This window comes from Polypterus senegalus, chromosome 11 (genome assembly GCF_016835505.1).
Source record: "Polypterus senegalus isolate Bchr_013 chromosome 11, ASM1683550v1, whole genome shotgun sequence".
NCBI lineage: Eukaryota > Metazoa > Chordata > Cladistia > Polypteriformes > Polypteridae > Polypterus > Polypterus senegalus.
In genome coordinates, this window is record NC_053164.1 from 28,346,076 (window position 1) to 28,368,474 (window position 22,399).

The window sequence follows — 22,399 nt, forward strand, 5'->3', positions numbered from 1 at the left end:
TAATAAATATTATTATAGTTGTGTAAGGCACAAAAGTAAACATGGAGAAGCACAGAAGCAAATTATGCAGTCACACAACACAACACTTTCTGATTTACTCTATAGTGGATACATATGGGAGGCACCCACATTTGTGACACCAGGAAAAATTTATATTTTTTCAACTTAAAAATTGAGAGGAAGTAAAAGCACGCAAACAATTTTTCAAGTGCAAACCTTATAGAATTAAACAAAAAGTCTCAGACAGATTTACTGAGTTTTTTGATTATATTTCAAATACAAAAGATTTCCAACCAACTCAACACAGAAGCACGTGCAGTTACAGGAAACACAGACCTTGTATAAAAAGTTAACACACATTACTGACCTCGGGTTCTGCTGAACATTGTCAGTGCTTCTGACAAAAATATTAACAGCTTAAAAAAAGTACATAAAACCTTAAAACTAAAAAATGTTTATGGTAAAACTGCCTTGCATTGGTTTTTATTGTTACTTCAGACATAATAAAAAGAACTTTGCCAAAAGGAAAGAAAAAGCCAAGTTACACAAAACTGCGAGAAGTAGGAGCTTAACATTTTTTGTACAAATCTAACACAACTGTAATTGTATTATAAAAAGCATTGAAGACTATGGACTTGAAATTATTATAATAATTTTCTCTTTTAGAGCACAAAGGAGTTTCACCCACTTTAAAAGCAGCAGTAACATGAAAAATGCATATCCTTGATTGGTTAAAAATTAAACTGAAGCCTTAGACAAAAAGAATGGAAAATTCCAAAATCTAAATAAGCAGAAGTGAATTAAAGCCTTTCCCCAATTTATTGACCACAATAACATTCTTCAGTATAAGAAATTAAATGTTTTTGGCAGATATTAACACCAAGGAAAAACATGTCAAGAAAGTAAACTTAAAAGTGTGGGTTTAACATTGGAAAGGGGTGGGGTTGGGATTTTAATACAATATCATTCCCTATTCAGATACAGGCTGTGATACACAGAAGGAAGCTTGAGGGACAACCAGTGTTTCCACTCTGCAACTTGTTTTAGTGAAAAGTGTCAGCTTTGAGATAGACTTTATTGGGTGCCCGAGCCTTGAGTGCTGCCTGAATAGTTGCCGTAATTAGGGTAATTGCTATAGTACTGGTTCCATTGGCTTTGATTCTGGTAATACTGGCTCCACTGCTGTGCATACTGTTGAGAGAGAGATGGAAATAAATACAATGTTAGCAAACATCCACAGCTGTTTCCTTCATGCCCATATGCACTGCACAAGTTGACAAATCCATACAAGTAGGTTAACAGCGTAGGCACTTTAGATGAAAACTACCAGCATAATATTTTACACAACAAACTAGTACATAATAGGAAAAAGTGTATTAATCACTTTAATGACGACACTCAACAACAGGATTCTGGCACACACCTGCTGGTATTGTTGGTTGTAGTTCTGTTGCTGCTGGCTATAGTTCTGACTGGTTGCAGCAGGCTGAGTGTAGCTCTGGCTGTACCCTGGGTAGCTGCTGTAGCTGCTGTAGTTGTAGCTCTGGTTGTAGCTGCTTGGATTGTAACTGCTTTGATTATATCCCTGACTGTATGTCTGTGGCTAGAAGAAATAGAGGAAAATGTTAAGGGGGGTTGAAATCACTTGTATTTAATTTTCTTACAACTAAACCATCTATAAATACATTTAAACATTTTAAACTGTAAATTTACATCAAACATATGGGCATACTAAAAAAAACTGATACAGAGAAGTTTAGGAGCAGTTTAGACTTACCAATATTCTAGAAATACAAATGTGTTAATTTTTTTTCAACTAAATTAGAATTATTTTATTTAGCAACACCCATAGCTTACTTAAGGATGAATCAAACTAATTGGCACAGATTGATACAGAGCAACAATTGCGTCCCTATTACTTGCCTAGAGAGTTTGGACACGTCATTGTTGTTAATGTTTAAATCCCTCTTCGGGCAAACGTGGACATAGCAGGTCACATCATCCATTCCACTGTAGCTAAATTACAAAAGCAGCACCCTGAGGCGCTTGTGCTAATCGTTGGAGACTTTAACAATGTGACGCTGGACAAAACATTACCTGCCTTCTCAGTATGTGGATTGGAACACTCTGGGAAATAGGACTATCGTCCTATTGTATGCAAACGTTAAAGACGCATACATCGCCACCCAGCTGCCTGCGCTTGGGAAAGCAGATCATAACCTGGTTCTGCTTCAGCCTCACTACAAACCAAGAGTGAGGGAGCTACCTACAACCACACGCTCATTCAGGAAGTGGTCCCCTGAGACAGAGCAGGTTCTTAGAGACTGCTTTGGAACTATGGAATGGGATATCCCGCAGGGGTCACATAGTGAGAACATTGAGGAGGTTGTTGACTGCACTACTAACTACATCAACTTCTGTATGGACATTATAGTTCCAGTAAGAACAGTACACTGCTATGCTAACAAGCAGCCATGGATTACAAGTGACATTAAGGGCCTTTTGAACCAGAAGAAAAGGGCTTTTAAAGGCAGTGATCAGCACAAGCTCAAGTGCGTGCAGAAGGAACTCCGCAGTACATGAGAAAGCTGAAGCAGAAGTTGCAGAACAGCAGCGTGAAGGAAGTGTGGGATGGGATGAAGAGCATCATTGGCTGCAGCTCAAAGCGGGGTGCCACCATCGAGAGAGACGTGGAGAGAGCAAACCAGATGAACAACTTCAACAGGTTTGACCACCCTAACCCACTCTCACCTCGGAGTACTGCATCCTCCAACCATCCTTCTACTGATACCAGCATAGAAGAGACATCTCCACCTACAATTACAGCAGCACAGTTAAGCAGAAAGCCGAGCAGACTTCGTGCCAGCAAAGCACCAGGTCCAGATGGAGTATCGCCATGACTGCTGAAGGCCTGTGAGCTGGAACTGGGGAGTCATCTACAGCGCATCTTCAACCTGAGCCTGGAACATGGGAGAGTCCCGAGGCTTTGGAAAACATCTCGTATCATTCAAGTCCCAAAGGTATCAAAACCTAGTGAGCTGAACGACTTCCAGCCAGTCACTCTGGCGTCACATGTGATGAAGACCATGGAGCGGCTGCTGCTTCACCACCTGAGGCCACAGGTCTGTGACGCCCTCGACCCTCTGAAGTTCGCATACCAGGAGAAGGTGGAAGCGGAGGATGCCATCATCTATATGCTACACCGATTACTCTCCCACTTGGACAGAGGCAGTGGTGCTGTAAGAATTATGTTTCTGGACTTCTCTAGCGCCTTCAACACCATCCAACCTCTGCTCTTTAGGGACAAGCTGACAGAGATGGGAGTAGATTCATGCCAGGTAGCATGGATCGTGGACTCTTTTAAAGACAGACCTCAGTATGTGCGTCTCGGGAACTGTAGGTCTGACATTGTGGTCAGCAACACAGGAGCACAACAAGGGACTGTACTTTCTCCGGTCCTGTTCATCCTATATACATCAGACTTCCAATACAACTTGGAGTCCTGCCACGTGCAAAAGTTTGCTGACGACACTGCTATCGTGGGCTGCATCAGTAGTGGGCAGAAGGAGGAGTGGTATAGGAACCTAATCCAGGACTTTGTTAAATGGTGCGACTCAAACCACTTACACCTGAACACCAGCAAAACCAAGCAGCTGGTGGTGGATTTTAGGAGGACCAGGCCCCTCACGGACCCCGTGAATATTAGAGATGACTGTGTGCAGACCTATAAATACCTGGGAGTGCAGCTGGATGCCAAATTTGGACTGGACTGCCAATACTGATGCTCTGTGTAAGAAAGGACAGAGCCAACTATACTTCCTTAGAAGGCTGGCGTCCTTCAACATCTGCAATAAGATGCTGCAGATGTTCTATCAGATGGTTGTGGCGAGCGCCCTCTTCGACGTGGTGGTGTGCTGGGGAGGCAGCATAAAGAAGAGGGATGCCTCAGGCCTGGACAAACTGGTGAGGAAGGCAGGCTCTATTGTAGGCACGGAGCTGGACAGTTTCACATCCGTGGCAGAGCGACGGGTGCTGAGCAGGCTCCTGTCAATCATGGAGAATCCACTGCATCCACTGAACAGGATCATCTCCAGACAGATGAGCAGCTTCAGCGACAGACTGCTGTCACTGTCCTGCTCCACTGACAGACTGAGGAGATCGTTCCTCCCCCACACTATGCGACTCTTCAATTGTACCCTTTAAACGTTATTATACAAAGTTATTGTCTGTCTGTTATACCTTCATTTTTATCACTCTTTAATTTAGTATTGTTCTTTATCAGTATGCTGCTACTACTGGAGTATATGAATGTCCCCTTGGGATTAATAAAGTACCTATCACAGTTTGTCACCATTTTCAACCTTTTTGTGCTTTCATACACACTAATCACCAAATATAAAATGGCAGAATGTGGAGTTGTGCAATTAACATGTTCAAAAGTAAGCAGCTAGGGCTACGGAGTGGGGGGTTTAGGTTGTAGTGGATTTGGGGTTTTCATCTTTAATGTTTTAATCGCTGAAACTGAGGAGTGGGAGGTGTAGGATTGAGCAGAACGGATAACTAAGACAAGAGTCGGTAAGTACTTGTATTCAACAGCAAAAAAACTGCTTGCTAACCTCTATGCTTTGCCAAGCTTTCACTTTCCATTTCACAATGTGATGACATCTTTTTTTCTATCCAGGACATGAAAAATGTAAAGTTGTCTGTCCACCCTATTGGTTAATGGTGCTATTCACGTGGCCCGTCGATTATTTCTGCTGTGTCATTCATTTGCTTAAAGAATGCTCTCAGCAGCGCAAACCATATCATGCTAAGTTTCATTCATGCGTATTGCCAAATAAACATAAGCCAGCTAATTTCACCAAATTTCAATAAAAACCATCAAGGCGTTTTAGAGATTATGGTGTATTAAGTTTGTCACAATTGTGAAATTGTGTGTAAATAAATTGTTACAATTTATTTGAGAAATTCCAGTCTGACTTTCGCACTGGTCATAGTACAGAAACGGCACTAACACGGGTTGTAAATGACATTCTGATATCCTCTGATGAAGGAAATTCCACTGTAATTATGTTGTTGGACTTAAGTGCAGCATTTGACACCATTGACCATTCTATTTTACTGCACAGGCTAGAAAACGATGTTGGGCTTACAGGCCCCGTGCTCGCTTGGTTCAGTTCTTATTTATCAAATCGATTCCAGTATGTACAGAAATGTGCAGACAGTACTCCATCATTATACACAGAAGCTCAATATGGTGTCCCGCAGGGCTCAGTACTGGGAACTTTACCGGTTTCACTTTACATGCTTCCACTGGGATCTCTCATTAGGAAACATAATGTTAATTTTCACTCGTATGCAGATGACACCCAGTTATACCTTTCATTTAAATCAAATGAAGTTTCTCCGATGTTGTCTTTAATTAGTTGTGTTAGTGAATTAAAGGAATGGATGAATGAGAACTACTTGTCTTTAAATACAGATAAAACAGAGATGTTAATTGTTGGAGGGAATGACGCTGATCACAGCAATATTTTGTCATCATTTAACTCAGTTGGAATCCCAATTAATTTTACTGAATCAGCCCGCAATCTAGGAGTTATCTTTGACTCTAGCATGTCATTTAAAGCACATATTACAAAGTCGTCCAAAACATGTTTTTCCATCTTAAAAATGTTAGGAAATTAAGGCGCTTTCTAAATAAACAGGATTGTGAGAAATTAATTCATGCATTTATCTCTAGTAGGATTGACTACTGCAATGCAGTGTTCACTGGCTGTTCAAACTGTTCTTATACAGCCTCCAGTTAATCCAAAATGCGCTGCAAGAATTATTACAAGAACAAGAAAATATGAACACATAACTCCAGTTCTTAAATCTTTACACTGGCTCCCAGTTAAGTTTAGGGCAGATTTCAAAATCCTCCTTTTAACATATAAAGCATTAAATGGCCAAGGTCCGCTTACTTGTCTGAACTTATCATGACTTACAAACCTGAGCACATTAAGATCTCAAGATGCTGGTCTGCTTAGGATTCCAAGGATTAATAAAATAACAGTGGGAGGTCGAGCTTTTAGTTACAGGGCCCCTAAACTGTGGAATGGTCTTCCTGCTTCCATAAGAGATGCCCCTTCAGTCTCAGCCTTTAAATCCCGGCTGAAGACTCACTACTTCAGTTTAGCATATCCTGACTAGAGCTGCTGATTAACTGTACATACTGCATCTCTGTTGTTAGTCATTAGCACTATAACATAAGTAACATAATTATATTTGAATACTAACCCTCACCTATTCTGTTTCTTTTCTCGGTACCCAAATGTGGCCATTGGTGCCACGCCCACCTGCCAAGTTGTTTGCCTGCCTATGGTAAAGTCATCCCTGATGGAGGATCACAGGAATCATGGGAAAGAGGGGTCCTTTCATCGGAGCAACGTTTCAGCCGTGGCATGGCCAAATGGGGAGGCAGCTAGATGGATGAGGTCTCCAGGACTCTAAAAATATCCAAACCTAATTATGTCATATCATCTACTGTTAAACCGTACTTCTAAAATTTTTATTATTATGCTGTATTAAGGAATTGTTCTGTTCTGTATATTGTATTGTATTGACCCCCTACTTTTGACACCCACTGCACGCCCAACCTACCTGGAAAGGGGTCTCTTTGAACTGCCTTTCCCGAGGTTTCTTCCATTTTTCCCTACAAGGTTTTATTGGGAGTTTTTCCTTGTCTCTCAGAGAGTCAAGGCTGGGGGGCTGTCAAAAGGCAGGGCCTGTTAAAGCCCATTGCGGCACTTCCTGTGTGATTTTGGGCTATACAAAAATAAACTGTATTGTATTGTCTATTGCGGATTTTACTGCTAAATACTGATATGTCAGAATGTCCTCTCTTAGCGGCTATGTACTTGCTTTGCTTACAGTCATGTGAAAACATTAGGACACCCTTTGAAAGCATGTGGTTTTTTGTAACATTTTTAATAAATGGTTATTTCATCTCCGTTTCAACAATACAGAGAGATTAAAGTAATCCAACTAAACAAAGAAAACTGAGGAAAAGTCTTTTCAAGATCTTCTGTAAATGTCATTCTACAAAAATGCCTATTCTAACTGAGGAAAAAGATAGGACACCCTTGCCCCTAATAGCGAGTGTTACCTCCTTTGGCTGAAATAACTGCAGTGAGACGGTTCTTGTAGCCATCTACCAGTCTTCGACATCGGTCTGAGGAAATTTTACCCCACTCCTCAATGCAGAACTTTTTCAGCTGTGAGATGTTTGAGGGGTTTCTTGCACGTACAGCCCTTTTCAAGTCACCCCACAGCATCTCAATGGGATTCAAATCTGGACTTTGACTTGGCCATTCCAGGACTCTCCATTTCTTCTTTTTCAGCCAATCTTTGGTTGATTTACTAGTATGTTTTGGGTCATTGTCATGTTGCATGGTCCAGTTCCGCTTCAGCTTTAATTTTCTAACTGATGGTCTCACATGTTCTTCAAGCACCTTCTGATACACAGTAGAATTCATCGTGGATTCTATGATGGTGAGCTGACCAGGTCCTGCTGCAGCAAAGCAGCCCCAAACCATGACACTTCCACCTCCATGCTTCACAGTTGGTATGAGGTTCTTTTCTTGGAATGCTGTGTTTGGTTTACGCCAAACATGTCCTCTGCTGTTGTGTCCAAATAATTCAATTTTGGACTCATCTGTCCAAAGAACATTATTCCAGAAGTCCTGGTCTTTGTCAACTTTATCTCTGGCAAATGTCAGTCTGGCCTCGATGTTTCTCTTGGAAAGCAAAGGTTTCCTCCTTGCACACCTCCCATGCAAGTTAAACTTGTACAGTCTCTTTCTGATTGTAGAGGCATGTACTTCTACATCAACAGTAGCCAGAGCCTGCTGTAGTTCTCGAGATGACACTTTAGGGTTTTTGGAGACCTCTTTTAGCATCTTGCGGTCTGCTCTTGGGGTGAACTTGCTGGGGCGACCAGTCCTGGGCATGTTGGCAGTTGTTTTGAAAGCCCTCCACTTGTAGACTATCTTCCGGACAGTGGAATGGCTGATTTCAAAATCTTTTGAGATCTTTTTAAATCCCTTCCCAGACTCATAGGCTGCTACAATCTTTTTTCTGAAGTCCTCTGACAGCTCTTTTGTTCTCACCATGGTGCTCACTCTCACTTCAACAGTCAGGAGCACACCAAACTAAATGTCTGAGGTTTAAATAGGGCAAGCCTCATTCAACATGCAGAGTAACGATCTACTAATTATGTGCACCTGGTGTGATATACCTGTGTGAGATCTGAGCCAATTTAAGAGGGAATACATGTGAGGGTGTCCTATCTTTTTCCTCAGTTAGAATAGGCATTTTTGTAGAATGACATTTACAGAAGATCTTGAAAAGACTTTTCTTCAGTTTTCTTTGTTTAGTTGGATTACTTTAATCTCTCTGTATTGTTGAAACGGAGATGAAATAACCATTTATTAAAAATGTTACAAAAAACCACATGCTTTCAAAGGGTGTCCTAATGTTTTCACATGACTGTACATGTACCATTCTACACATTTTCAGCTTTTTAACTAAATGGAAAAAAGTGTTTTTTAGATGAATGAGCAAGTCAACTTTACGAGAAAGAGAGATTTGTAGGCATTTCTTTCAGGTAACACTGCAAAGATAAATAACTAAACCATAAGGGAGTTTAGTTAAATTTTCAATGGTAAATATAATCTGAAACAACTTTGCACTCAAATTCAAATAAAAACAATCTGTGAAAAAATATTATATATACAGTTAGGTCCATTAATATTTGGATAGAGTCTACTTTTTTCTAATTTTGGTTCTGTACATTACCACAATGAATTTTAATGAAACAACTCAGATGCAGTTGAAGTGCAGACTTTCAGCTTTAATTTAGTGGGTTGAACAAAAAGATTGCATAAAAATGTGAGGCAACTAAAGCATTTTTTTAACACAACCCCTTCATTTCACCGAATTAAGGCTGAAAGTCTGCATGCACTTCAATTGCATCTGAGTTGTTTCATTTAAAATTCATTGTGGTAATGTACAGAACCAAAATTAGAAAAAAGTTGTCTCTGTCCAAATATTTATGACCCTAAAAGTAGGCAAGTACTCAATCTGCCAAGAAGTCGTAAAGTATTTAATTTTGGGAGATAAGAAATTGTGGATTTTAACAACATTCATGTTGTGTGAAGAGATGCTCAGCAAGTATATAATGTGTTGAAAACTGTATATCAAGGCCCTGTGGGACACCAGAGCTTCGTTTTAGAATATTTCTAGTTTGTGCCATCTTTAATCTCTCTTCAATGTGCTTTATTTAGTTAGTTGTTAAGAGGGAAAGAAGTTATTAATCCAACATTGTGAATAACATAAGATGAGTAATGTCAATAATTAGTTACAGAATGCATCATAGAATATGCAAGTATGTTCTCAGAAATAACCTACACAATGGTTGGGTTACCTCACTATTTCATGGATATGTAATAACTTTCTGAGCAGTTCACCATCAGCATGGAAAGTGTACACTATTAGCTGAGACCCTTTGGGTTTTCACCATAAACATTTTAAAACAAATACAATTAAATCAAATCACTGTGTTTGAGTGGAAGAAAAAAAAAATCTTTGTAAGTGTAAATCTGATACAGAGATTAAATTTTTTACTAACAAACACACACATCTCTGTTTAAGTGTAAATCTGATATCAGTTTGTATCAACATTTGTTCAGACTACTTTAAACTAGAACTTGGTACCAGACAAGGATGCCCCTTTTCACCACTGCTGTTTGCAATTGCCATTGAACCACTGGCAATACACTGTCGAAATGCTGATCAGATAAAGGGGATTATCAGAGGAGGAGGACTGGAACAGAAAATTTCCCTATATGCAGATGACATGGTACTGTATATATCAGACCCACAAAGTTATGTGCCTGCACTCTTACCAGCACTTACAGAATTTCAGAAGATCTCTGGTCTCAGAATTAATCTTAATAAAAGTGTACTCTTTCCAGTGAATTCTCAAGCATATAATATTAGATTAGATACCCTACCTTTTATCATTGCAGAACAGTTTAAATACCTAGGGGTAAACATCACAAGTAAACAAAGCTCTTTATCAACAAAATTTCGCCGTCTGCACGGAAAAAATTAAGCAAGACTTGAAGGGTTGACCATCTATGCATCTCACTCTGGAAGAATTAACACTGTTAAGATGAATAATCTTCCTAAGCTCCTTTTTAAATTTCAAAACATTCCAATATAAATCAATAAATCATTTTTTAAGCAATAAGATTCAAAAACCACCTAATTTATTTGGAACTCAAAACATCCACATATCCAAAGAGCAACCCTACAAAGACAAAAGGCAGAAGGCGGCATGGCTATACCTAACTTCCAGTTTTATTACCGGGCAGCAAACATACAAGCTATAAAAACCTGGACACAAATAGAACATCATACACAGGCTTCATCCGCAATAGAACTAAAATCCTGCAGTACTTTATATTCCCTGCTCTGTGCCCCAATAAATGCAAGTTATTGGCAATATACTAATAACCCAATTGTGCTTCACTCACTCAGAATATAGAACCAATGAAGAAAGCATTTTAAGATGGAGAATCTTTTATCTGTGGCACCTCTGCAAGAGAACCACCTTTTTCAAGCTTCGCAAACATATGCAGTTTTTAATATCTGGAAAAAGTTTGGGATTAACTTGCTTAGAGATCTTTATATAGACAATGTCTTTGCATCCTATGAACAATTATATTCTAAATTTAACATTCCAGCTACACATTTCTTTCACTATCTTCAAATTAGGAACTTTGTTAAACAGAACCTTCCCGATTTTCCTCATCTTGCACCCTCGTCCATGCTGGAAAACATATTGCTCAATTTCAAGGACTCAGACACCATCTCTGCAATATATGAAATTATTTTACAGTCCCTCCCTTTCAAAGATCAAAGAGGACACTGGGAAAAAGATCTCTCAATTAATATATCAGTAAAGGAGTGCAAAATAGCAATGCAGAGAATTCACTCGAGCTCCATATGCGCAAAGCATACAATTATATAATCGAGCTCATCTGTCTCGCCTAAAACTCTCCAAAATGTTTCCAGGGCATGATCCAACCTGCGAACGCTGCAATTAAGTCTCAGCCTGACTGGGTCACATGTTTTGGGCCTGCACCAAATGATCATCATTCTGGACCAAAATTTTTTAATTACCTTTCAGACAGCCTTTGTCTCACAATCCCTCCTAACCCATTAACAGCTGTGTTTGGGGTTCTTCCAGATGGGTTTAAAGTGGAGAAGGAAAAAAAAACTTGCATTAAGTACACCTTTGGCACGCAGACTTGATTTTGCTAAACTGGAAGAATCCTGACTCTCCTCTTTTAAGTCAGTTGGAAGCCGATGTTTCATACGATTTGAAATTGGAAAAAATCAAAAATACTCAGAGGATCTGTACAGATTTTTTTTAAAACATGGTAGGATCTAATCAGTAATATTTTAGAATAAGCTCTAAAGCACAGAGGAAGCAATTATTTCTGTATTTCTTTTTCTTCTCCATTCATCTCTATTGGCTTATCAAACTCATCAATTTAGGTGTGTTTACAAGCCTTAAGTTTTACTCCGTTGGCCATGCTCGCTCGCGCTCTCTCTCTCTGGATGGGGGTCGACTTGTTCTCAATCCTACTTTTTGTAGGAATTGATTGATTTGTATGGAATGATGATAAAATTTAAAAAAAAAAAAGTAAATCTGATACAATTTTTTTTAAAGTAGCACATTTAAAACCATAATTCACATCTGCTTTGTATATTCCTAGGTTAAACAAACAGGACAGTACAGAGGCTGGCAAACTTAAGTAAGAATTTTTTGAAAAATACATCTGACAGTTCTTGACAGCCTCAAACCCTTCTTGATTTTTATGGGAAAACGTGGACAGTGCCTAGCCAAATCCAGTCTTTCCCATCAAAACATTCTAGAACTCAATCTGGGAAATATTGAGTGAATAACCACAGTTAATTTTGTTCAGGCCATTACTGTTACCTGAGATTGGCTATATCCAGTTGAGGCCACAGTGCTACCTGCACTTCCAGTTTTATTGTAAGGTGCAGGACGATTTTGGTTGTAGACACTGTTAGTGCTGGTTGTAACCCCACTACTTTGTTGTTGGTTCCTACTGTAGCCACCACGACCTCCAGAACTTCCATCACGGTTTCCTCCACTACCCCAGCGGTTCTGGTTGTATCCTCCACGATTATAACCTGCAGAAATAAAAAAAAAAACCTCATGTTCATGTAAAAGGAAATACAAGGAAAAAAAAAAAAAGAAAATGGAGAAAAAAAAAAAAACAGAAAAATGTAATATTTAAATTTCACACTTAAGTTTGATATACAGCTCAGAATCCTACCTCCTCTGAAGCCACCACCAGAACCTCCACCTCCTCCTCTAGTCTGGTATCCCCTGTGACCACCTTGAGAACCTCCTCTATTATCATAGCGTTGAAATCCACCACCACGGCCTCTGAACCCGCCTGGCCGGTTGTCAAAGCGTTTTTCTGGGGGAGGTCCAGCTTTTTTCCCTTCCTCATTGTACTGCTTCACAAGCTTCTCAGCTTCATCTTTCTGCAACTCTATGTAGACCACGTCATCTAGAAAGTCTCCAGGTTCTGGGAGTGAAAAGTTTGCTGCAGCACCACATCAAGAACACAGTACAAACAAAATAAAAAACAAACAAAAGACGACAAATTTAACTTTCATCAAACAGATTATATAGTTTTCTGTAGCAAATCCTTGCCTCAATAAGCAGGCTTTGCCACATGGCGAAGTGGCTACCAGTCCAGCAATAAAATTGTTGGGAAAGGATTTAAGTAGGAGGAAAGGTACAAAAAAAAAAAAAAAAAAAAAAAAAGAAAAAGAAATGAAGATTGCAAAACTTATCTTGAACATGTCACAAAATGAAAACCTTCAGAGTCACCCCAAGTCTATTTTGAATCAATTTCCTTAATCCATTCTGAATTCATTAAGTAAACCCCATAATGATTTCTACAAAAATTTAGATAAAATAAGTTCTCAAATACAAACGCTCAATTTAACTAATGATTGCTGAAGAAATCTACCTTATAGTTAATTGCAAGTAAATATTTACTAAGTGATCAGCCAGGAAACAGAGCCTGCACGTTACATTAAGAGTAAATATAAATCTGCTGATTTGTTAGTTAGTAATGCAGATTTGCAGCACAAGAATACCTTCTCAATGTAACACTTTTTTTTTTTCTTTCAACGACACATTATACTACTTAGGAACAAAAATAAATTGTTTGGGGGGGGCTGGGGAAGAAACTAAATCAATTAATATTGTCTCAGGTATTAGTATATACACACACAATTTGAAAGAAACAACTGACTGCAACACTTAAACATTAAGAGTGTTGCAAATAGTACACAACAGATATCATAAACATGTGATGGAACCTTTATAAAATTCAACAAGATACTACTTTTGTTTCAGACATGGTGCACTTAGATCCATAGGTATAATAGTCTGATCAGCCAAGCTGGATAATTATGAAGGGATATGCACATACAATGACCCCAATATGCCTGCACTTTATCCTCATCTGATCGGACGAGCTATATAGAATAATAATATACCCAGTAATACATATACCCAACTGAAAAAGTGCATAATTTAAACTGCCCTGTGTGGAGATGTTCATTTTGGTTACAATAGTAGGAACATTTACAGTAAATACACTCCAGCAAGAAACAGATCCATTAAACACATGGATTCATACTATAACCTTGAAAGCACCTTTACTAGCAGCCAAAATGCATGAACAACAAATGCTTGGCATTAACACTTGCAGAGGGTGCATATTGTTAAATCTAATCTGCAAGACTTCATTAGCTGATCCTGCTGTTAATCAAAACACCCATAAACCTAACAATTACAATACCTCTAATCTTAAGTTAATGGCTCAACATTTAAAAGGTTATAATTTTAAACTTAAAAATGCAAGCCAAAACTTAAAATGAGGACTATAACACTCATCACTGACAAGCAGCAGAAAGCCAGTCTCTCATGTATACAATCGCAAAGATACACTGGGATGAGATTTACTAGACCAGACATGGGTTTGCAATCAACATTTCTAAAATGCATTTAAAAAGCTATAAAAAATAAAGCGGAGTCAAAAGGAAAATATCTGTATTTCAGATAAAACAAAACAACACAATGGCGATTCAGGTTGCTCCTTCCGGCTGCGACTCTATAAAAAAGCAGATTTGTTTTTGTGTGATGATGTGGATTTTTTTTTGGTTTGTTTTTGGTAGGTTTTTCCAGTATCCTACCTTTCATTTCTAATACAGCATGATCAGGTACATCCTTTCCCTCCTCATCAGTGCGCTTTAATGTTCTCTCTTTTAAATCCTCATCCGTGGGACAAATTACAATAGCCTTGCGTTGAAAACCTTCAAAAGGACGCATTTTTCGTCTCTGGGCTGATCCATAAACATTTGTCTAGCAATGGTGACAAAGAAGAGGTAAAATCTGTTCATTATTTCATTAGCTTTCCTTTAATTGCTTTCAGAGAGGATACTGAAGCCTGTAATGATTCAATAAGACAATTCTGGTTTTCACAAGGTTTGTCAGGCCCTGCTATTGCCCTCAAAATAACTCTTACCTGATTTAATGACGTTCTCCTTTCAATATGGGGACAACACAGTGAGAAAGAAAAGGGGACCCAGTTCAACCCTTTGATAAAAATGTTTCCCAACATCTCTTAATACCTAAAATGAATTATTTCTCCTTCAAATTTCCAATTTCAAAGTATACAGAATGATTTTGCACTTGACTGGAAGAAATAAAGAACTCGCCCCATGCACTTGCACACCACTTGCAGCACACTAAAACACAAGTTAGCTAAAATACTGACCCATAGATTTAGGAATGAATGTTAATTCCAGGTGACAAATTCACACATTTGAAGGAGAGCGAATCAACACAAGTCTAAATACAATAAGCTTTCAGCAAAACTAAAGTACCTACCATAAAATACATGTACAAAAGTACAAATGACACCTAGAGAACTTTATTATTTGGTAAAAACAGGCAGGCAAGTTTTTCCATCAAACACACATTCATGTAATTTGTTTGAGCATAAAGTACGTTTCTTCAACTGCTAAGAGCCCACACTTGACAAATTAAGCATAATTATATAAGTTGAACACTGTGTTAAATATAGGTTAGCAGGGGACACCATGAGCTACTTCTGAAAAACCAAAGACAAAAATGATAAACAAGAGACTTTCAGAAGAGGTTCTGCTTGTACAGCTGAACTACCATGCATTTATTCACCCACTTTAAAATTTGTCAAGTACTGAGCTACGTGATGTATGATGACCGCATAGTACGATAATACTTGTAAAATACCACAAAGGTAATGCAATATCTAGTCTTAAAATAAAATGGGGATCAACATTCAAATTATTAAATTTAATTACAGAGTTAGGTACAGCAACTATCATCCATATATGATTTGTGACAGGCATGAACAGATGGTTCGACACTTTTGTTCCACATCTTACAGTATATTTAAACTGTTTTAAGCTAACTGAATATCGCATAATTTTTAGCACAAGTGTACAGTGATGGAGAAGGGGAAGTAGCACTAAGACATGTGCAAGCTCTCCTTTCATGTAAATCATTAACAATGTGAGATTTTGTTCTCAATATGAAATTATGCAGCAAAATAAGTATATATTTTACCATTACATGAATACTGTAAATTAAAAGTAGAAAAATGTGAAGGAAAGGCAAAAACGTTACATTAAATAGATGTGCTACAGAGGAGGTACTATAGGAGAGAGACTGGGAGGCCCATATTAGCAAGGTCCCTTTCCAGATTACTATAGAGAAAATGGTCCCGACAGCCCTGACAATTATGCCTGCCACATGTCTGAGATTCTCAATCAGCTCATAACATGAATAAAAACTGCACTGAGCACACACCACTATGCAATCTTAATAATACAAATTTACTCCACAAGGTACATTTTGGATATACAAATCTTCAAAATACAGAATCGGCTTTAATGCATTATAGAAAACCTTCAGCAATAAAAAACCAACACCAGGCAATATTGAAATTTTCTTATCAGTTTCAGGAGGGGTAGATGTAGGTGTTTAGGAGAATAACTGTAAAGACATTTTTATAATCAGTCAACCTACCTGAAAAAATGTCAGTAACTGAACAAACCTAAACATAATTAGGAAGCAATTTTATGTCTTGTGTTACTATCAATGATGAACAGACAGAAAAATGTAGGCTCCATGCAATATTGAAGATACCAGGTGCCTTCAAAGTCTGAATTATCAAAAACCATTAAGGGGCCAGAGATTAACAGAACACACACACAGTTGGCTGGTCTTGAAGCATATACACAGTTTTCTTTAACTAAGTTATAAGAACAAGGGAAGAATTATGGCACTAAAAATTTTTCCACTATGGTGATAGAACTTTCTACTTAATTGGATCATTCTCAAGGAAATCATATTATATGCAACATGGCGCATCATCAATACTCACTTGAAATATGTAAACAATTATGTAAACAGAGCATAAATACAACTTAAGGAGATGAATAGGCAATCGAAGGGGATGTGTCAGGTCTTTGCAGCAGTTAAGTGGTATTGCAGGTACCTGTACACCGCAGTCCGGGTTTCATATTTCACGCGATGCATGCTGCAGCAGATGCTCCTGCTACACAAGTGTTGTACTGTTTATCCTTGCGTGCGTACTTCACGTAAATCTGGAGGATTCCAGCAGGTGGCAATGCGAGATATTATCACGGTGAGAACAGGTGCGGCTTCGCTGTATTGTGAATTGCCTCGAACACCCATTAAATTCCGATGACACCTTACCGCAATATCTCTGAAAAGGATGTTTAATGATTAAATCCCATCAGTCCAGGGATTTGTCCATTTCAGTTAGCATTGGACACGAAGCAAACAATCCCTGGAAGAGGCATGAGCTCATCACAAATTGAATACAAGCACACATACACGCTGGCATCATTTTAGTGTCACCAAATCTGCATATCTTTGGAAGGAAACCCAGCAGGAAAACATGTAAACTCCAGGCAGGGAATACCAGCGATGTGACTCCCTGCAAGACAGCAGCTCTAACACTCCACCACCGTGTCACCCCCATGTGTGTAATTATTAACAGTACTCATTATTTCAACGAAATTACCGATCTGTAAAGTAACATGTATACTTATTTTATAGACTGCACAGAAGATGGTATGCGAGACTTTTAAAATGTATCTTATCATTACGATCGGGAATATAAAAGCACCACGAATGAATCTGTATGTCGGCATTTTGCTTCACCACTTCGAACCATTTATCAAACATCGAAGCGCGCATGCCGATCTCGTAGGATCTGAAAAGCGGCTTTTTGTCACATGTAGATAGTAACCAGAGACTCTGAACGTCACATTCCAACTTTTAGCACACTACGTCCCCCTGACTTTTTCCTGGTACTGCAACTCGCGCATGCATTGCGCTAATTTCTTAGGACCTGCTCAGAGGACGCATCAAATGAACGCTGGAAACTCCTTGATAAATTGCAGGTTGAGTCTTAAAATCAAATTTACACAGCTTAAATAAAGAGCAACAATAATGCAACTTCTGACAGACCTTGATAGAACAGGTTTTTTGCGAGTCCTAATGATATGAGCGATCTGTTTTAGTAAGTGCTCCCCCATTGCCAGTTGCACAACTAATAATACAAGCAAGGACATAGCAGTAAAGGGTACAGTCAAGCAGCAAGCAAACAAAGAAAGAGAAAGGACACTTTGGTGAGACTGAGATACAGTAGTGTACAGTATGGATCTTCAGACAAAGTGCTGGAACTTTCTTGGGTTTAGTACACATACTGTATGTTAAGTACAAGCAATGTTTATCATCATTTATACCAGTTGTTGATGTCAGTGCTTCTTATTGTGCTTAAAGACATGTTGGTGGGATGGAAGGTAGGTAGGTGGTGTGCAAAAATAATGTAGGGTTTATAAAAAGAAACTTGCGTGTTTTAAAAAGGTGTTTAAAACTGAAGGAAATGTACGTCTAGTAGTTCTTCTCTTAGTTTCTACTGAGGTGTAAACTTGGCTTTTTGTGTTCAATTTTTTTTGATTCAATGAATTTAACAAATGCAATGGTCATATGAAAAATAGAAAAACGGTATACTGGTGCTTGTTTTAGTACTTCCATTTCAGAATATAAGAATCCCTCCTCAAAGGTGTCATCAATATGTAAGATGGCCAGTTACTTTTTGGTATTTGCTGTATCAGAATTCCATAGGTAAGCACAACTAACAGTCTTACTCTGTGTTACATAAATAGGTCTTGTCTAACTGAGACTTCACTCAGTTCACTGTTCATATTCACTATATTTCTCTTTTTACACTTTGAAGTGAAATAGCTGAAAACAAAACAGAAGTAGGCAGAGTCAAGCTATTTTAACAGCCACTTCAGGAGCTGCCTGAACATTAGAACAAAAATTGGAATAAGTTACAGTGACTTCATGTCATGCTAGCATTCATTCTAGAGGCTCAGTGCGGTCCACGTGATCTTCTAATACTTGGCACAAATTACAAGAATAAGAAATATTAAATGTGCCTTTTTGACTTACTTTATAGTAATAAAGTCAGATTTCTACGTAAAACATGTGGGTTTTGGATCTCCATAGATTTTCTGCGACGTTTATTATTTTTTTGGTGAAAAAAGTAGGTGGGAAATCTGGCGTTACTGGACACTCCCATATATATATATTTTTTTTTTATATATATTCTGCTCAAAAAAATTAAAGGAACACTTTTTAATCAGAGTATAGCATCAAGTCAATGAAACTTCTGGGATATTGATTTGGTCAGTTAAGTAGAAGAGGGGGTTGTTAATCACTTTCAGCTGAATTGCTGTTAATGAAATTAACAACAGGTGCACTAGAGGGGCAACAATGAGATGACCCCCAAAACAGGAATGGTTTAACAGGTGGAAGCCACTGACATTTTTCCCTCCTCATCTTTTTGACTGTTTTTTTCACTAGTTTTGCATTTCGCTATGGTCAGTGTAACTACTGGTAGCACGAGGCGATACCTGGACCCTACAGAGGTTGCACAGGAAATACAACTTCTCCAGGATGGCACATCAATGTGTGTCATTGCCAGAAGGTTTGCAGTGTCTCCCAGCACTGTCTCAAGGGCATGGAGGAGATTCCAGGAGACAGGCAGTTAGTCTAGGAGAGCTGGACAGGACCATAGAAGGTCCTTAACCCATCAGCAGGACTGGTATCTGCTTCTTTGGACAAGGACAAACAGGATGAGCATTTCCAGAGCTCTACAAAATGACCTCCAGCAGGCCACTGGTGTGAATGTCTCTGACCAAACAATCAGAAACAGACTTCTTGAGGGTTGTCTGAGGGCCCAACGTCCTCTAGTGGGTCCTGTGCTCACAACCCAGCACAGTGGAGCTCGATCGGCATTTACCATAGAATACCAGAATTGTCAGGTCCACCAATGGCACCCTGTGTTTTTCACAGATGACAGCAGGTTCACCCTGAGCACGTGACAGACGTTGAAGGGTCTGCAGAAGCCATGGAGAATGTTATGCTGTCTGTAACATCATTCGGCATGACTGGTTTGGCGGTGGGTCAGTGATGGTCTGGGGAGGCATATCCATGGAGGGACACACAGACTTCTACAAGCTAGACAAAGACACCTTGACTGCCATTAGGTATCAGGATGAAATCCTTGGACCCATTGTCAGACCCTACGCTGGTGCAGTAGGTCCTGCTTTCCTCCTAATGCACGACAATGCCCGGCCTCATGTGGCAAGAGTATGCAGGCAGTACCTGGAGGATGAAGGAATTAAAACAATTGAATGGCCTTCACGATCCCCTGACTTAAACCCAATAGAACATCTGTGGGACATTATGTTTCGGTCCATTAGGCGCCGCCAGGTTGCTCCTCAGACTGTACAACAGCTCAGGGATGCCCTCATACAGATCTGGGAGGAAATGCCACAAGACACTATCCGTCGTCTCATTAGGAGCATGCCCCGACGTTGTCAAGCATGCATACAAACTCGTGGGGGCCACACAAGATACTGAAAAGCATTTTGAGTAGCAGAAATTAAGTTTTTGAAAAAATGGACTAGCCTGCCACATCTTCATTTCACTCTGATTTTAGGGTGTCTACACAATTGAGCCCTCTGTAGGCAGAAAACTTATTTCCATTACAAGACTTGGCATCCTTTTGTTCCTAAGACTTTGCCCTGTCGTTATTTGTATGGATATCCAACTTCATATTGAGATCTGATGTATCTAATGTGTTTCTTTAAAGTGTTCCTTTAATTTTTATTAAAATACCATCTTCTACACCATGTACAGGAGAGGCAAAAATTCCTGACAGTATACTTATGGCAAGCATAATGGGTACTTTTGACTTAGCTTAGCTATTAACATGTGCAGTTTTGTTGATGTAATTGGTCGCTATCTTTAAGAATCACATCTTTCATATAAGCCTAGATTTCAATACAGGACCTTTTAAAACAGAACAGCACTAAAACTGCCATCTCCTCTCAGCTACTTGTGAAGTATGGGGGTGGTGCTATAAGGTGGGAGCACATATAAAAAATGCAATTATTTCTTTCCACTTCAGATTTCGGTTTTGTCAAAGCTCAAATATAGTTTATCATCAGGAAAAGGTTTTTTTTTTTTATTACACAAAAATAGTAAAGTACAAAATTACTTTCTTGCATCATTTGAAATTTTCTGGATACAACTATATTGCAACTCTGGTCAGGAATGTGACAAGAAAATATTAACATATTTATGGATTGTCCACAAATGTCTTTTATCGTCACTTAACTAATGTTTGTTTAAAAAACAACATGGGATCAAGGAATGTCCAGTCTAGACGGTTTTACTTCTGTAGGAATTCATGATAAAAATCAAGAGGCACAACCACGTACTTGGGATGTGGTTATCGAGTATTACTGGCAGCACGCAAGAAATTTACCTTAAACAAGATGAATTGAGTCATAAAAGCCACTTACAGAGTTACGAATCTAAACATTATTGCTGTTTATGTAGGGAGTTAACTCCCTAACTGGGAGTTTGACAATTTCTTTTAATGTCTTCCTATGATGTAGTAAAGGAAAAAAGTGGCTAAGCATAATATAAATGGTCTATCAGTATCAACTACTACCGCTACATATATTTTCTTCAAAGAATAAATGTTACCTATTGTTCAGTACAGAAGAAAGATACTGGGCCCCCTTAACCTGTAATACTTACCTCAACTTACCTTTTTCCTGTGATTGCTCCTTTGCCTTTAACAAAGACAAACAGAAACTACTTACCTGGGGTACTTACATTTTGCCATGGCCCGTAAAGAATGTCCAGTTGACCCGTACTTACCTTTAAGTTTCATCCCACACAAAATAAACGCACTTAAAAGCAAAAACTGGTTATGGCTCACTTACCTGTTTGCAATTTAGCTTAAAAACAAAACAAAAAAAAGTTCCACAAGCTACATCTACAGATGTCTAGTTAACTTACATTTAGTAATATAACTTAGCAAATGGAACCTCTCTCTTACTCACCAGGAAGACTTTAATGTTTTCAACATCATTAAGTCTCAGTGTCTATCTTTACATGTAGGGGAAACAACCCTATGACCCAAACATTTAAAAGAATGTTTGTTCTCTCTGTAGATATATATAAATATATATAAAAAAATATATATATATATATATATATATATATAAATATATACACACAGTGTATATATATATATATATATATATATAAATGCTTTGCAAAATTAATAAAAAAGAAACATAAGCAACAGTATTACAGGGACAGTAATAAGTTAAGACAAGTGACAAGGAGTTGAAGACATGGCAAAGCTAATCAGTTGTCTAATCAAAGAACGCAGATAGATTGTAGAGAAACGAATTAAGGTATATGATGCTGTACCTGGTCCAGAATATAGTTGCGTTTCTTGCGGGCTGCAATCTGGATAAGCCGATTGAGGCACTGTGTAGCCTGCTGGATTAACACATCCCATCGCCCTGCATAATTACGCTGTCTTCGGAGGCCCATCACCTAAAAAGAGCAAAACTTATATATATCATATTTAAATAAATGCAATTTTGTATACCAATGCAATATTTTAATGCAATTGAAGACATAAAAAGTAGCACATAGACAAAATTGAGTCCAGGACTTGAACAATTTTTATGTTTAACCTACAGGACGTTTTTCATTTTGTGAAATATAGTATTTCTGAGAGTTCATAATGCTTTACGTAAAAAGTCATATCAA

At 38.5% G+C, this 22,399-nt stretch overlaps 1 protein-coding gene across 1 annotated transcript in view; it reads right to left on the reverse strand.

The window, feature by feature from the left end:
• Positions 1-248: 248 nt before the first annotated feature.
• Positions 249-22,399, reverse strand: part of hnrnpul1l (heterogeneous nuclear ribonucleoprotein U-like 1 like) — a 76,718-nt gene continuing 54,567 nt past the window's right edge. The window contains exons 11-16 of the mRNA XM_039768243.1: positions 22,052-22,180; positions 14,362-14,530; positions 12,420-12,695; positions 12,056-12,273; positions 1,424-1,603; positions 249-1,191 (exon numbers count right to left, since the gene is read on the reverse strand). Coding sequence (XP_039624177.1) covers positions 1,075-1,191; positions 1,424-1,603; positions 12,056-12,273; positions 12,420-12,695; positions 14,362-14,530; positions 22,052-22,180 — 1,089 coding nt within the window. The 3' untranslated portion in view covers positions 249-1,074. The remainder of the gene's footprint in view (positions 1,192-1,423; positions 1,604-12,055; positions 12,274-12,419; positions 12,696-14,361; positions 14,531-22,051; positions 22,181-22,399) is intronic.